The 16,848-nt window shown below is 51.1% G+C and overlaps 2 protein-coding genes across 7 annotated transcripts in view; both read left to right on the top strand.

Annotated features, from left to right (window-relative positions):
• ODAD3 (outer dynein arm docking complex subunit 3) overlaps positions 1-1,577 on the top strand; it is a 7,880-nt gene extending 6,303 nt beyond the window's left edge. The window contains exons 5-7 of the mRNA XM_039873112.1: positions 292-483; positions 926-1,010; positions 1,214-1,577. Of these exons, the coding sequence (XP_039729046.1) occupies positions 292-483; positions 926-1,010; positions 1,214-1,332 (396 nt within the window). The 3' untranslated portion in view covers positions 1,333-1,577. The remainder of the gene's footprint in view (positions 1-291; positions 484-925; positions 1,011-1,213) is intronic.
• A 468-nt stretch (positions 1,578-2,045) lies between these two features.
• On the top strand, positions 2,046-15,833 carry RGL3 (ral guanine nucleotide dissociation stimulator like 3). 6 transcript variants are annotated; one of them, XM_039873127.1, is made up of 19 exons: positions 2,046-2,128; positions 2,566-2,679; positions 3,204-3,427; positions 3,571-3,624; positions 3,740-3,954; positions 7,247-7,389; positions 7,486-7,701; positions 8,413-8,516; positions 8,629-8,713; positions 9,874-9,930; positions 10,038-10,124; positions 10,327-10,359; positions 10,441-10,562; positions 11,262-11,357; positions 11,463-11,531; positions 11,602-11,716; positions 12,367-12,489; positions 12,578-12,692; positions 13,662-15,833. In XM_039873127.1, exons 1-19 carry the CDS (start codon positions 2,096-2,098, stop codon positions 13,772-13,774), a joined length of 2,118 nt encoding a protein of 705 aa, XP_039729061.1. In that variant the 5' UTR covers positions 2,046-2,095; the 3' UTR covers positions 13,775-15,833. The 6 variants fall into 6 exon arrangements, 4 of the variants coding, with proteins under 4 accessions (XP_039729061.1, XP_039729062.1, XP_039729063.1 ...); XM_039873128.1 differs by having other exon boundaries at positions 11,620-11,716; XM_039873129.1 differs by having other exon boundaries at positions 3,252-3,427.
• Positions 15,834-16,848: the final 1,015 nt, after the last annotated feature.

The raw sequence follows: 16,848 nt of genomic DNA on the forward strand, positions 1-16,848 counted from the left end.
CGCTGCAATTCTGGAGTGGCCTGAGACAGGAGAAGCCTCGCCCCGTCTGCAGCAAAGTCCCATTCCTTCAGGTCATCCTCGAAAGGGCCTCTCTCGAGTTATTACTCCCTACCCCCCAAGAAAGATCTTCCCCCAGTTCTGGTCCTGTGTTTTGCGTTCGGAGGTTGGCCCTCACAGGCGAGGCCGGTGACTGTGGAGGCCCCTTCCCACAGAGAATAGCACCACCCCTGTGGGTGGCCCCTCACTGTCTAAGACCTGACCCTTGGGAGTAAAAGCCACGCCTCCGGGTAGAACGTGCCTGAGGTTCCCCACCCACCCCAGCCGCAGGAGGCCCGCAGCTCTGCGGTGAAGGAGCTGAATCCCAAGGCAGATGACTATCTGGTTAACCTGCTGGGCTTCGTGGAGGAAAAGCTGCTGAAGCTGCAGGCGCAACTCGAGAGCCACAACGTGCCGGAGATGCTGCGCAACATCGCGGACCGTGAGGTACCGTGCGACCAGGGGCGGGGCTGAGGAGCGGGAGGACACCAGGGAGCCCAGGGCAACCCCTGGGAGAACAGAGAGGAAGCCGCTGGGCTGGAAATGAGGACAATGGATGAGGTTTGATGAATGAGTAAGGAGAACTTCCAGAAGGTCCGGGGAGGCCAAAAGGCAGGGCTTGGGGGTCAGGGGTGGAGCCTCAGAAGGCCAAGGGGCGGGGCTCCAGAGAAGAGGGGCGGGCCTGGGGAGGACGGGAGGTGGGGCTGGGCATCCGGATGCACGCTGAGAACAAACCACAGGCTGGGCCCGAGGAAAACTAAACGAATGAACAGAGGGGCTGTTTGGAATCAGCGTATATCTCGGAATGGAGCGGAGCGGAGGAGGAACAGGACTTCCCTGTAGCCCCTGCCCCACCCACAGCCTTCTTTCCCGCTCCCCTCTTCTCCAGTTCTACGCCAGCCTAGAGGGAAAACTGCCCACGTATAACACCCGCATCGCCCTACCCCTTACTAGTCCCAAGGACAAGTTCTTCGGTCAGTACGGTCAGTACGGCAGGGAAAAGGGGCGGGGCTGGGGGGGCCCAAGCAGAGCATTCGGAGGTGGTCCAAGGCCCCGCTCAGGGCTAAGGCGGAGGTGGGGTGGGGTGGCAAAGACTGGGCAGAGAAGTCTGAGCCAAGGATGGGAAGCTGGATCCCCTTATCGCCTGCGCTCCCCTCCCCCGCTCCCCCCACCGCAGACGAAGAGGAGACTGAAGACGAAGACAACGACGTGGTGACTCGCGCGGAGCTCAAGATCCGTTCCCAGAAATTAATTGAATCCCGCAGCAAGAGGCGCAAACGCTCACGGAGGCCCTAGACTCACCCTCGCGCTCATCTGTCGCCTCCCGGCCCCTTCGGAGCTCCTGACCCCTCTGGGCCCAGCTGCTGGCCCTCGGGGGCCCCTTCAAGGGATGAATGCGGCCCGAACAGGGAAGCAGAGCGGGCCAGCTGTGCCCGGAGTGGAGAAGAGGGCTGGGCTGCCAGACATTCCCACAGTAAATATCCCCAGGCGGCCGCGCCAGCCTTGGAATCACGCAATAAAGGTCACCGAGTAGCCCCCTGGGTATTCGCCTCTCCTTGACCCTGCACCGCCCCTCAAACCCAGGCTCAGCCTCCTCCAACTTGGAGTTTGATGACCCCCATAAGCCTGGGACACAGAACGGGCTCCCCTCACCCCTCCAGAGAAATGGGAAATACTCCCACACTTGGGCAGACCAGCCCTCCCCACCTGAAGACAGTGGACTCTCCATCTGGGCACACAGACCTGCCTCCCCACCTCACCCCACCCCCGCATAGCTATACACACTAGCTCTGGTGCACCTGGGGACACAAAGAGCCCTCCCCTGGGAGAGAGAGGTGACCTTTCTTCTGGGTACAGATTAATAACAATAGAGTCAGGACTTCACCCCCACGGGTCTGGACTGGGTGCTGGGGTCCAGCCGGGGGCATCTGAGAACCGCAGGTCCCCACCGCCCCGCCCCCGCGTGGCCGCCCGCCCCGCCCCAAGCGCCCCACCACGCCACTGCCCCGCCGCCGGCCCTTCCGCCTTACTCAGCCAGCCGCGGAGACGGGCGCGGGCCATGCAGCGGGCAGCAGGGAAGGAGCTCACCCTGGTAAGGGGACGGGGGTCCTGGGATCCCACATCCTAGCGACTCCCAGGTTCAGAAATTCCAGGTCCTCGCCGCTCGGACCCTAACTCTCTGAACCCTTCAGACTCGCCCAGGAGCCCCTACCTCGGGCCTCCCGGCCTCTGACCCATTGAAGTTCCTGGTTTTTCTTAGGGAAGGGGGCGGTGGTGGTCTCTGAGCGTGTCTGCAGGAAGGGCCAGAGACAGACTGAGACTGGACCCTGGACGTCCCCAAAAGCCACCCCATCCTTCCAGGACCCGGGAGGGTACTCGCGGCGCCAAGGGGACTTCCCTTGCCTTGGACCCCACCCCGAGTTTGGCTGACTTCAGCCGGGAAGACCCGGTGTGGGTCCGCAAGGGAAAGGGAGCCGAGACCCCAGGAACCGGCCGCCCACGGTGCCCTGAGCCTCCCTCCGCATCCAGGCGCCACTGCAGGACTGGGGCGAGGAGACCGAGGACGGGGCAGTGTACAGTGTCTCTCTGCGGCGGCAACGCAGTCAGCGTCTGAGCCCTGGGGAAGGGCCTGGGGACAGGCAGGTGAGGAGGGTTGGAGGCGGGGTGGGGTGGCAGGCTGGAAGCAAGGCAAGAGGCAGGGTGAGTGGAGAACTAGAGGGTAAGAGAGCTAGAGCAGGTGGGAGCCTGAAGGGCAGGAGCAAAGGCGGCTGGTAAAGTGGGAGACCAGGTTTATGGGATAGATGAGTGAGGCAGGGTCAGCTCCCGACGAGCTTCCCGAGCTGGACCTGGGCACAAAACTGGACGGCAGGGCCTAGGCGATCCAAGTTAATGGGGCGGAGCTGAAGGGGGAGGGGGTGGTCTTTAGAAGCAGCCAGGTGAGGGCGGGTGGGGCGGAGAGCAGGGACCGGGATAGCCACTGAAGCGCAGCTGGAGAGCTGAGAGAAACCTGGGGTGGGCGGGGACAAATGAGTCGGGACAGAGGGCAGGGCCTGGAAGCTTGAGCCTGTCCAGGTCCTTTGTACCTGGAGCAGGATAATGAATCAAGGGGGCCAGATTCAGAGGAATGGGTGGGATCAGACGCAAGATCTGAGCCCCCTTCCTCACAGGCCCCCAGCCCAAATGCCGACGCCTTCCTTCATTACCGCACAAGCAAGGTTCGAGCACTAAGGGCAGCGCATCTGGAGCGGCTGGTGTGGGAGTTGGTGTCTGGAGACCGCGAGCAGGACCCGGGCTTTGTGCCCACTTTCCTGGCCACACATCGGGCCTTTGTGCCCACTGCCCGAGTGCTGGGCCTTCTCCTGCCACCACCGCCACCGCCCCTGCCACCCTGGTCAGTACCAACTGTAAACTTCCATGTTCCCACCCCAGACTCTCACCCAAGCTGTCTCTCTGATTTAGAACCAGGAAAACTCCCAACCCCAGAATCCTTCCCCCAGCTCTCTTTCTTCACCTGTTTGTGGGGCCTCTTCCCAGGATAGAGATCAAGAAGACAGAGGAACAAGGTCTGAGCTTCAACAAGAACCTGAGGTTGGTTTCCCATCTGGGAGCAGTTGGGGGTCCTAGAGATCAAAGTTTGGAAGGTTGGATCTGAGGTGTGGGGCTGCAGAGCTCCCAGCCTCTGAGGCCCTGCCCCTCTGGATAGGGCTGTGGTGTCTGTGCTGGGCTCCTGGCTGCGTGACCACCCTCAAGACTTCTGGGACCCGCCTGCCCACTCTGACCTAAGCAGTGTCCGTACTTTTCTGGGCTGGGCCGCCCCACTGGGAGCCGAGGCACTGGAGGCAGAGAAGCTGCTGGGGGATTTCCTGGAGGAGGCTTATCGAGAGCAGGAAGAAGAGGAGCAGTTCCGGGAGTGGGCAGGTGAGAGGTTTGGGTAACTGATAGTCCCCTGAGCAGGCCTTTCCTGCTTGCTCCCTCCCCCAGGGGCCTGCTCCCCTCAGGGAGCTACAGATCTTGGACAAAGTTCTTAACCTTGTCTGAGCCTCAGCTTCCCCACCTATAAAATGGAGATAATAACCCTTTGTCTAACATATTGGCATTTTCTGGCATATCTCTCCCTTCCCCCCCAATCCTAACTGCAAAGATACTCCACCATTGGGTAAGGATATCTTGAGTGTCCAACTACGAATCATTCCATTACTACTTGCCTTGGGAGCCACAGAGACTTGGGTTTAAATCCTAGTTCTGCCGTTTGCTGACTGACCTTGCATAAGTCACTTCACCTCTGTGAGCCTTAGTTTCTTTATCTGTGAAATGGGGCAATGATAGTACTTACCTCATTGGCCTCTTCATTCATCCAACAGATGTTCTCCACTGGCTCTGGGCCCATAACAGCAGGCAGGAGCTCTCAGTTCCCTGGGGAAAACAATCAGTAAACAAGTAAATAAACAAATAATGAGGGCTTGACAAATAATATTATTTTCACTATTGTTATCACTGATTCTTGTTAGAATCTACCACTTATAATGAAATATATACAAAAAGCCATACTGTTTTTTGTTTTTTGGTTTTTGGGTTTTTTTGTATAGTAAGTGTCAGCAAACTGTCTGGTCTTTTACAGAAAAACCTACCAATCTATGTTGTAGAGAGCTTTTGAGGGAGGGAAAAATATCCACATACTTCATTCGAGTCTTTGTTCAGTTGTCATCTCCTCGGACATGCCTTTCTGATCCTCTACCCAACAAATATATTCTCCTACTCTGGGTCCTTTTAGCCTGCCTTATTTTTTCTGCATAGTACTCATTGGTTTTGTCCCTAGCTTTGTCTCCAGGGGCAAGACCAAAGAAGATTTGGTGATCGAATAATTGCATCCTGCTTATAAAGTATCATCTTTCACTCATCTGTGTTCCATCTGATCCCTATCATAAAAGCATCTATATCCCTAATCCCCATGTTTTAATCCTCAGGTTAAAGCGGCCACATTTCTCTCTGTCTTACAAAGTAGCAGCCATTTCTCTCTCCACTTGACAGTCTTATTTATATATATTTATCCCTCTATCTTTCCTCCTGGTTACTAAGTGTCTTTCGTCCTCTGCCTTCAAGATTTCACCAGCTGATTCCAAGTCATTGGAACTGCACAGTTCATTGCAGTAGCCACCAGCCCTAAGTAGTATTGAAATTGAACTTTAAGTTAAAAATAAAAATTCAGTTCCTTGGTTGCACTAGCCACATTTCTAGTGTTCAACAGCCACCTTGGACAAAACAGGTAGAAAATATTGCCATCATCACAGAAAACTATTGTAAGTGCTACCCTAAGCTATGAGTTCTTGAAGTAAGTGGAGAAAATGAACATTTATTAAATACCTACTGTGTGCCAGGCTCTGGGAACTTAACATCTTTATTTTGGGGTAACTTTTTACTATGGAAAATTTCAGACATAAACAAAAGTAGAGAAAATAGTATAAAGAACACTCAAACACCCATCTCTCATCTCCAACAACTATCACTTTGAAAATAACTTTTTTCAAGATGATTTGAAGGCAATCCCAGACTTATGTCAATTCACAGATCAATACTTTGGTTTACACCTCTAATTGACAAGGACTTAAAAAATATATAAACTTCATGCCCACAACCATTTCAAACAAGTCAGCAATAATTACTTAATATCAAAAAATAGCCAGTCCATACTCAAATCTCCTCATTGTCCCTAAATTGTCTTTTTTACAGTTGTTCCTTCGAAATCTAAAGATCCATTCAAAGCATTCGGTTGTGTTTCTTAGGTCTCTTTTATTCTATGACAGTCCATCTTTGCCTTTTGTTTAATGCCATTAGGGAAAAAATGGGTCATTTGTCCTTAGCAATGTCTTACATTCTTCTGCATTTGCCTGTTTGCTTTCTCATGGTGACAAGTAGTATGTCCCTCTCTCCTTCATATTTGATATAAGATCTGTAGGTTTAATTAGACTTAGATGGATTTTTTCCCAATGCCCACTTTTTAAAACTAATATTTTACAATACCACCTGTCCGAAATTTGAAATGAAAGGCATATAATCAAGCCGACTTACACAGATAATTTAAAACTCATAATATGATCTTATAACTGTTACACAGGAAGAATAAATGAAAGCAATTTACAGAACAATAAATTATGCTTGCTAATGTGTCAATGCTTGGGTATGCTATGTTAGGAGACATGGTGAAGTTGTCAGGTGACTTTGTCAGCATCATGGTGAATTTGACAGCCACAAACACTGACTAATGCAGGGGAATGCACTGGCCACACAGACATAGTAGCCTAACTTTGATGCCGTTGTTTTCCAAAATGGTGAACAACACTTGCAATTTTCAAACAAAACAAAATGTAGACAGACTTTTACAGTCCTTGCATTCCTGGAGCCAAAATAATTAGTGTTTATGAGCAAGATAGTTGGGTGCTAAGTAAAGATTACTGTAAACAGGTTTTTCAAGGATGCAAATGTAGAGACCTTTTTGGGAAGGAACATTTGGAGGCTGGGTGGTACAATTCTTCACTGCGCACGTGGGGCCCCCTTACCCAAGGGTCCAACTTCCAAAATGTCCCCTAGGGGGTGCCACCATTGAAAACCACTCTAGTAGTCATATTTGAGTACTTTGTAGCAGTCCCTTAGGCATGATCTTTGATTCAAAAAAGAGAAAGAAAGAACCCAGGTGAAGAAAAGTCACAGAGGGTTTAAAAGCTTGCTTTAGATTGCACAGCAAGCCGGGTGAAGTTTGGATCTGAACTTGGCACTTTCTGACAATAACCTTCCCTTAACCATGAAGTTATATCTTCTCTCACCGAATGAAGAGGGCAGAAAATCTTAACCTAATACACGCTCAAAATCATAAAGTTCTATTTTCTACACTGGCCTTTGAGTGCCTGGCTTCAAATCCCTACCCTGCCATTTACTGAAGGTGTGTGACTTAGGGCAAATTGTTCCTGCCTCGGTTTCTCCACCCGTAGAAGGTGGATAATAGTGCCTGGCTCACTAGTAAGTGTGCTAAATTACCGAGTTAATCCAGGCTAAGTGCTCCGTGAAAGTTACTGTTGCTCTGAAGTCCTTAAAAACATTCAAGGAGGTCTCCCTTGAACAAATGAGGACAATGAAACTCCAAGGACTTGCCTAAGGTCACACAGCCAGTCCTGGATTCACCCTTGAGAGTTTTTAATCCCCTTTAATGTTCCCTCAGGACCTCCCGAAACTGCCCAGACCTCCAGCCCCGACTCCCTGGAAGGCTGCTTGGAAGAGGAGGAAGGACTGGTGCAGGAAGGCCCTGAGCTCCTGGACTTCGGTGTGGATGAGGTGGCCGAGCAGTTGACGCTGATGGACGTGGTGAGGGCGCGGGAGGGACGCAGGAGGTGGGGAGGAGGACAGATCCCGCTGAACACAGACCCTACCCACCCACCACCACCATCCCCCTCCTCTCAGGAGCTCTTTTCGCGAGTGCGGCCCTGCGAGTGCCTGGGCTCCGTGTGGTCGCAGCGGGACCGGCCAGGGGCTGCAGGCATCTGCCCCACTGTGCGCGCCACTGTGACCCAGTTCAACACAGTGACCGGCTGTGTGCTGGGCTCGGTGCTCGGGGCGCCAGGCCTGGCTGCCCCACAGAGGGCGCAGCGACTGGAGAAGTGGATCCGCATCGCCCAGGTGCGTGTTGCCGAGGTTACGCGGGGGAGAGGCATGGAGGCAGGACTGAGGTCCAAAGAGAGGAAGGGGGCGACGGAAGGCAGAAGACAGGGGTCTGGTACTGTGGAGAGGGTTGGGGCTGGGAGGTGCCTAGAGAAAAGCCTAGGAGGGGGCTTGGCTGTGCCAGGCCGGGAGCGATGACTGGGAAGGACGCTGGGCGGGTCTAGCGATAAGGGGATGGGATGGGGGGTGATGGTGGAATAGGATTAGAGGAGGGACCAAAGGCTAGCGAAGGAGGCGGTGGTCCCAAAAGAGACTGAGTGGGCGCGGGGCAAGTGCCTCGGGGGCAGTGAGGAAGAGAAAGAAATGGGGGCCCAGGAGAGAGAGTGGAGTGTGGCAAGAAGAAGGAGGGGAAGGGGTAGAAGGTTGAACCTGGCATGTGACTTCGGTTCAGAGAAGAGGGTTCTGGGTCCAGGAGACATGTGTGGGCGCATCTAGGGCCCAGGGAGGAGTAAGAATAGGAGCTCGAGAAGCCAAGCTCAGAAGGAGGGGATGGGTCTCCAGGTGGGGAAGGGGAGGGGCCCTTGGAGGAGGAGACTGAGTCTTGATAGCACGTCAGATGTGGGGCGAATCGTAGGGGTCCTACCTAGGTTAGAAGTCAGGAGATCAAAAGCGGCTCATACCCTGGGATCAGGCTTGGGGTCTGACGGTTGCCCCCGCCCCGCCCCGCAGCGCTGCAGGGAACTGCGAAACTTCTCCTCCCTGCGCGCCATCCTGTCCGCCCTGCAGTCTAACCCTATATATCGGCTCAAGAGCAGCTGGGCGGCTGTGAGCAGGTGAGCAAGAATGTGTGGGGTGCGCTGGGGCGAGTTTTCCTCCCTACCTCAACGCAACTCTGACTCTCTCAGCCACCGACCTTTGACCCCCTCTCCTGTCTCTACCCCCCAGGGAACCGTTATCCACTTTCAGGAAACTTTCGCAGATTTTCTCAGATGAGAACAACCATCTCAGCAGCAGGGAGATCCTTTCCCAGGTACAGAGTCCGGGGGAGGGGAACAGGGGCGGGGCAAGGCATCAGCCGTCCTTGTCTTAACATTCAGCGACCTGTTCCCTACGCCTCAGGAATGACCTTGCCCTTGTACGTAGGCAGCCCCACGTATTTACTGCCTCTGCTGCCCTCATGATAGCTCACACTCTGGTAACTGCCTTATTTATTCATTCAACAAATACCAGAAGTCACAGGGACAGGTCACTTCAGGCTAGAGTCATAGCAAAGAGTGAAAAAAAAAAAAATTGTGCCAGGGACTTGACTTTGATAAGCAAAACTAAAAAATGTGTGCCAGCAGGTCAGACTGAGGTTCTAATTGCAATTAGGTGCCGGTACTTAGGGTGAGTCCAGAATAGATAGAAGTTCTTCACATTAACCTCATGCAGGTCTCTACCCAATGTCTCCCTCAGAAAAGCCTTTCCTGTGCCCCCCAGCATTTTCACCTCCTCCCCTTTTATTGTCCTGATCTCTACAGGTCCTTAATTACATATTTAGTTTGGTTGTTGCTCTTCTCCCTTGCTAACGTCTGTTCCACGAGGCCAGAGTTTCTGTCTCTTTTGCTCACTGCTGCCTCCCCAGCAATCAGAACAGTGCCTGGCCCAGAGTAGGCACTCAATATCTGTGAGTGAATTAATATCTCACATAAAGATGATCTCAGGAAACAAGGAGCTCTGCATTAAGCACCTGTTGTGTACCAGGCACTATGCCAGGAGGCTCTGCCATGAACCAGACAGACACAGTTCCTGCCCTGGTGGGATTCAAGCCCCAGGCTGGGGAAACACACAGCACAATAATAACTGACTCAGCAATGATATAATTAATTACCAGGCAGAGCAATACCATGAAGGCAAGGTTCAGGACATTCCCAGGGGGTTGCCTTGGGGCCTGTTCCATTTAGGCCTGGGCCAGGGATTCTCACGGCCCTGGGGGCCATGGCATCCACAAGCTCCACCTCTGGTCATCCCCAGTGGGGCCTGCCCCTCGCTGTTTATCTGCTCTCTCCCTTCCTCTGTTCCCTTTCCCCTGAGTATGGCCTTTGCACTGGTTTGTGATTGTTGAAAGCAAAATGGGTGTATACTGAGGCAGCTTCCCCGAAGAAGGGGTCACAGAGCCCCTGGAACTGCTCAGTTGTTCCCTTCTCCCAGGAGGAAGCCACCAATGGACTCCAAGAGGAGGACGCACCCCCAGGAAGCCTGACTTCAGTGAGCGATGTGGTTTGAGATGGGGGACAACCGGGACCCTCAGGGAGGGGATGGAGTGTGATGGGGTTGGTGATAGCTGAAAGTGACTGGAGCTCTGGGAACCACAGAAGCTGCCCCCAGGCCCAGTCCCCTACCTTGGTACCTTTCTCACGGACCTGGTTATGCTGGACACAGCCCTGCCGGACATGCTAGAGGTCTGACTCCTGACCCTTGACTCCTGACCCCAGTACCACTTGTCCTCAGAACAGTGGGCCTCCTGACATCCCATCCTTGACCTTGCCTCCACTCCTGACCCTAGACCCCTTAGTGCAGTGGGACTCCTGACATCCCAATCCCTGACCCTGACCCTTCATGCTTGACCCCGGATACTCCAGTTCAAACAAAGTTTTCCCCCAGGGGGATCTTATCAACTTTGAGAAGAGGAGGAAGGTGAGTGGGGACTAGGGTGAGTGTGTGTGGAGGTGGGGACCAGGGTGGAGCAGGGCAGGGTTTCAGAAGCTGCCCCCTCAGGAGTGGGAGATCCTGGCCCGCATCCAGCAGCTGCAGAGGCGCTGTCGTAACTACTGCCTGAGCGCCCACCCACCCATCCTAGCTGCCCTGCGTGCCCAGCACCAACTCAGCGAGGAGCAGAGGTGACCACCCTGTGGCCTGGCCCATCCCCACTCCAGCTGACCCTGGATTACATCCTGTGTACCTCTCCGAATCTTCCTAAGATCCTTCTCCTGAGCCCGGACTCCCAACCTGTGACCTTGCATTATCTCCAGCCCAATTGAGGGCCCCAAATGACCTCCGACTTCAAACTTTGACCCCATCTGACTTTCTGACTTCAACCTCTGACTTCAACATGCAGCTGGCTATTCAATACAGCCATCCCATCTATTTTCTTCCCACCTCTGACCGTGTCTGACCTATGACCCCATTCATGACCCCTATTTGACTCTCTGAGCCCAATCATTGAGTCTCAGTTTTGAGTAACTGACTCTGACTTTGATGTATATTTGACCTTCTAATTCAACTATCCCAATCGTTCTCTTTCATTCTATTAAATCCATGACCTTAACCATTGACCCCAATGATTACCTGACCTTGAACTCTATCCTTGATCCAATTTGACTCCTCAGTCTCACTCTGTGAATTCCTGTGTGACCCACCAACAAAGCCATCCCATCTCATCTCTAATAAGACTCTAATGCTGTGCGACCCCATTTACTACCCTGACCCTGACATTTGGTGCCCAACACCTGACTTTTCCCCACAGTGCCCAAAACCCAGCTCCCAACTGATTCTAACTCTTGTCTCCCAACACCCTCTATCTGTACCATGACCCACAGCTATCGTGTCTCCCGTGTCATTGAGCCGCCAGCCACCTCCTGTCCCAGCTCCCCACATGTGCGACGACGAATCAGCCTCACCAAGCGTCTTAGTGCGTGAGTCTTGGGGTGTGTGCGTGAGGGGGTGATATGGGCAGAGATGAGGGGGCTGCTCCTGGAACTGAGTCTGCCTTCAGCCTAATCCCCTGTCCCCATCCTCAGGAAGCTGTCCCGAGAGAGAGGCCCATCCTCTGGTGCAAGTCCTGGGGACCCTCCATCACCCACCTCCAGGTGAGCATCCCACTCAATGAAGGGACTGGAGATGGCAAAGTCAGAGGTCAGGGCAGCCACCCCACCTCAGTCTCTGCATTTTGCCCAGTCTTTCCCCAGCTTCCCCACCACCCAGTCCTAGAACCAGGGACCCTCCTCCAGGAAGTCCCCCAGCCTCTCCAGGGCCTCAGGGCCCCAGCACCAAGGTACCAGGCCTGCCTCTGTGTGTATGTGAGACTGGGCACCCAGAGATGTATGTGTGTGTACACAGAATTTGGAGGCCAGTTGTGTACATGGGAGATTGTACACATGCTTGGCTCAGCACTCAGGATATCTCTCCAAGGGACCATGTGCATCTTCATGGCCCCGACAGGAATTGTCCTTCTCTCTGGCTTGTGCTCAGACCTGGACCAGTGCATTCGCTCACCCACAGGGCTCTCCGGTGTGCAATCACACACTTTTGTAAGAACGTGTGTGCCCCCAGATATTTGCATACGTAAAGGGGAAATGTGGGCATGAATAGCCACAATATCCATGGGACCATGTACAGGGCTGTTCAGGGACATGGACTTGTGTACGTACAACAATTGTGAGCATATGCGTGTACTCACTGTTCTGCGTACACAGGATTTCTTGCCTATGAACATGGGTTTGTGTGTTTATCAATCATGTGTAAATTTGTGTAACAAGGAATGAAGAGCCATAGGTGATGGGATTGCACAAATACGGGCTTATGTGTGTACCTTCATTGTGTGTCCTTAGGCTTCAAGTGTATATGGGCATACATTGAATACATCAATGAGGGAGGGGACTAATACTCTCCCAGCACTCAGACCCTGACCCCCGTTGCCTACAGCTGCCCCTGGCCTTGACCCTGAACTGCCCTCGCATCCCCCTTGGTGGGCAGCAGGGCTCAGAGGCCCGGGTCATCCGAGTCAGCATCGACAATGACCATGGGAACCTGTATCGGAGCATCCTGGTGAGGGGCTGGACTGGGGACCTACTGGGGACAGCCCTGCTTTTGGAGCTCAGGCTGTCATACCTCACCTGACACCTTCTCTTCCCAGCTCACTAGTCAGGACAAGGCCCCCAGCGTGGTCCAGAGAGCCTTGCAGAAGCACAATGTGGCCCAGCCCTGGGCCCATGACTACCAGCTCTTTCAAGTCCTTCCTGGGGACCGGGGTGAGCAGGGACAGCTTGGAATCTGGGCTGGGGCCCAGCTGAGAGGGTGGCAGACTGACCAGGGTCAAGGATGGCCCTAAAGATACAGGCACAGAGTAGGAATAAGATGGAGCAGGGTGGGAGTAAGAGGCAGTCAAATATTTGTGCCTTGATTATGTGAGTTGTGTGGTTATCCTGGCTCAGTGTGAGACAAGGGAGCACCAAAGATGTCTTCCTAGGATTCATGGGGAAATGAGATTGTCCAGGATCAGACAGGAAAGGGAGTATAAGAAGTCATCTCGGCTTAAAGGTATAGGATCATGAGGTTGTTCAGGCTTGACCCGGTGACGTATGAGACTGAAAAAGGTCTGGGCTTTATTTTGAGAGGAAACTAGTTTGTTTTCAGGCTCACCTCTGAAATTATCTGATCTTGGCATAAGAGAAAGCCACAGGGTATTGAAATTTGGGATAGAGGAGCATGAAGTTGTTCATTCAGTTTTTGTAAGGGAGAGGCAAGAGTTGATATGTTAAAGGACATATGAAGTTGGCTGGACACTAAAAAGGATTATATGAGGTTGTTCATGTGTCAGGTGTGAGGGCCACAGGTTATGCAGGCTGGAAGTGAGAAGTCAGAAGTTGTCCAAATTCATGGCGAGATCAGCATGAACTTGGCTGGGAATTGAATGTGGAAGTTGTTTGAGATGGGTGGCCTGAGTTTACCCAAGCTTGTGGTGTAGATTATCTAGACTCTAGGGGAAATGGCAGGAGTCTGCCTAGGTTTGTTGATGGGGAGGAGACATGAGGTTGTGTGACTTCAAGTGAGAAATTGTCCAGGTTCCCAATGAGAGGAGAACGAGGTTGGCTTAGCACTGACTGAAGTGACCCCAAGGTTGTTCAGGCCAGGGTGAGAGGCAGAAGGTTACCTAGGTCCCTTATGGGGGAGGTATGAGGTTGCATGGGCATTTCATCATTATGTCCACACCTGGCCAGAGCTCCTGATTCCTGACAATGCCAACGTCTTCTATGCCATGAGTCCAGCTGGCCCTGGAGACTTCATGCTGCGGCGGAAGGATGGGCCCGGCACACAACCTCAGTCTCCCTGACCTGAGGTGGCCCTCTCCTGCCTCCAAGACACAGGTCCCGTGGGCAGCTTCTATCACCATGAGGGTGGGGAGGGTGCTTCTCTCCCAGTAGAGCCCATTGTGCTCTGTACTCTGTGACCCCTCCCCAACTTTATTGGGCTCCATCCCTCCAGTGCTCTTGGCACTGGATCCTTATTCCAAAGTCATCAGCCCACAGAATGGCTGGTGGAGAGCTCCATCACATACTGGGAATCAGACCCTTCCCCAGAGAAATCTTGTAACTCTTGGAGATACATCAGAACTGACAAAAGTGGATGAAAATAATGACCAAAGTTATGAAACAGGAACCAGTCTTGTTTGTTCTGCGCCTGTGCATGTTCACTCTCCATCCAGATAAAAAATGTAAAAGAAAAGAAAAAAATTAAGACCCCTAGGAAAGGGGTTGGGTGAAGCATGACTAGATGCTGGGGAGTAGGGTGGAGTGTGGTTCTGTCACACATACACATAATATTTTTAGAGCAATATGCTTCTTTTCTGCTGTGTATATGAGAGATTAAGAAATGAAATTCCATTGGAATCAGAGACAAATAACATCATCACCCATGAGTCAATAATAGCTGTGAGGATAGAAAGGGAGGGCGAGTTGTCTATCAGCACTGGAATGAGAAGAAACAGAAGGCAGCAATGAAATGAGCGGTAGGGCCACCAGCAACGGAATCACAACAACAACAACAATAATATGCCCACTTATTCACTACACTCTGTCCGGACACTAAACAAGAGTTTTATATCTTATTATATTAATCAGGATTCTTTTTGTTTCAAGTGGTTCAAACAGGCATTGGCAAAAAAGGAAATTAATGGCTCATGTAATTGAAAAGTTGAATGGGGCCACATTCAGGCACAGTTGGATCTAGGGACTCAAAAGATATCAGCAGGATTTCATTGCTGTCTCTGGGCTCTAATTTGCTATAAGAATGAAACTGTCCATTTTCTCCCCACCCCCCAAATCCAGTCACCTTCTCCAATGGTAACAGAGCCAAGGATTTTTATTTGGCCACCCAGAGTGAAAACTGCATTTCTAGGCTCCCTTACAACAAAATGTGGTCATGAAACTAAGTCCTGGCCAATGAGATGTAAAGGGAAAGGATATGGGTAAATGCTAGGTCCTACCCTTAAAGACAAGGGGTAGTCTTCCCCCTTCCTTTTCTGCCTCCTGCTGTTTAGGATGAAAACAGAGTGGGTCAAGTTGGATGAGGTGGTTCACACCTTCTAAATAACTGAAAAACAAACTGGAAGGAGCGTGGCTGTCTGATACCAGGAAGCTGCCATATTATATTGCTGCTACTTGGATTGTTACATAAGAGAGGAATAAATGTCTTTTGTACTTAAGCCACTATTATTTGGATCTCCGTTACAGAAGCCAAAAGAACTTTTAAAGTAAGGTAGCCCCACTCCAAGTCAGGCTCACACCTCCTGGGAACATGCCAGGTTTACATCCCATCAGCTCCATCCCTAACATGCAAGGATAACCCTTTTTTCCCATAAGCTCCAGCAAAAGTCCCACAGCAGATGCCCACTGGACCAACTCATGTCATGTGGCCACCCCCAACCAATCACTGTTCAGAGGAATGTAATATGCTGATTAGCCAGGCTTAATTAACCATCCTTTGAGCTGACAGAGAAACTTCAAGTCACAGGAGTGAAGTCTGGGAGTGCACAGAAAAGGAAATAACATTTGGGTTCTTTTATTAGAAGGAAGAATTCTGGTGAATGAGCAAAAAACAATCCCTAGGGTTCTAAACATTGTTTTTGGAGCAATAACGGGGAATGTGCAGGCCATCTCAGGTGGGAGAGGAGATAGAAGAATCTAAGCATCGTGTAGAGTCTGGTGGAAGACAGATTACAGTATACAATATGCTACTTTAAAGGCTTTGGTTGAGGAGGGGTTGCCATGAGTATGAAAACCTTGGGACCAATTGGATGTGAGTAACAATATCCTTGAACTAGCTAAAGCAAATAATTGCTGTATGATGCAATATGTGAATTGTATCTCAATAAAAATAAAATAATTGCTGTCCTTACCGAGTCCTTATTATATGCCAGGCACTGTTCTAAGAATTTAACATTATGTAATTTAATCCTCATAATAGGCCTAAGAGTAGGCACTATTATTTTGCCCATTTTATATACGAAAAACTGAGACGAGGAAGGATAAAGTAACTTATCCAAGGTGGCGTGGTAAGTGATAAGGCCGGGGCACAAAACTGAATGACCTACGAGATACCAGAACATGTACACTTAAACATTGGGCTAGTTTGCCTCTTAAAATTACAGTTTACAGTTTCTGTCTCCCTCTCTTCTCACACACAGTCCAAATGCCAATTTCCTGAGGAAGATATTCTCATTGAGTCACTTGTTTTTTTAAAGTGCGGGGATACTCCGGCATAGCTGTATCCAAGGTCTAATACAAGATCAACTGTTTCTTTGCATCTCTTAGTTGGGTTTATCTCTAATTTTTCCTCTACAAATATTTCTTGAACTCCTGTGTGCTAGTCCCTGCTCTAGGTGCTAGAAATACAGAAATGAACAAAACAGACTAGTGGGGGCAGTGAATCAAAAACAAAACATCGAATACATTTTAGGAGATATTAACCATGGGCTATGCCAAATAATAATAACAATATACTACTACTAATACTACTACTAATAATAATAATAGAAGGAGAAGAAGGGGCAGCAGCCACTTTAAGGATTATGGGGAGGGTGAGATGGAAGGGTTACTATTTTAAGTGGGGTGCTCAGGGAGAGTTTCATTGAGGAGGTGATATTTGGTTAGAGGCTTGAATAAAATGAGGTGACCCCTGAAATTTAGAGGAAGAACCTTCCACACGGAGGGAATAGACGGTGCAAAAACCCATGTTAGCGTCATTATCAAGCAATTTCTTCCCTCCTAATGGCAAAGATATTCTTGGCTACTCCCTCCGCCCACCGTGTTAACAGCCCAATAGAAAGTGACACAATCTTTCCCAGTAATTCCAGGTAAAATCCCAGGATGGAAGCTCACTGATTGCATTTGGATCACATACCCAATC

This window comes from Pteropus medius, unplaced genomic scaffold (genome assembly GCF_902729225.1).
Source record: "Pteropus medius unplaced genomic scaffold, Ma_sr-lr_union100, whole genome shotgun sequence".
Classification (NCBI taxonomy): Eukaryota; Metazoa; Chordata; class Mammalia; order Chiroptera; family Pteropodidae; genus Pteropus; species Pteropus medius.

Coding starts and splice junctions, on each gene's coding strand:
- RGL3 (XM_039873127.1), top strand. CDS start 2,096: ATGCAGCGGGCAGCAGGGAAGGAGCTCACCCTG. Junction 9,931..10,037: donor CCCCAGGAAGCCTGACTTCA/GTGAGCGATGTG, acceptor TGGGAACCACAG/AAGCTGCCCCCAGGCCCAGT. Junction 10,563..11,261: donor CAACTCAGCGAGGAGCAGAG/GTGACCACCCTG, acceptor CATGACCCACAG/CTATCGTGTCTCCCGTGTCA.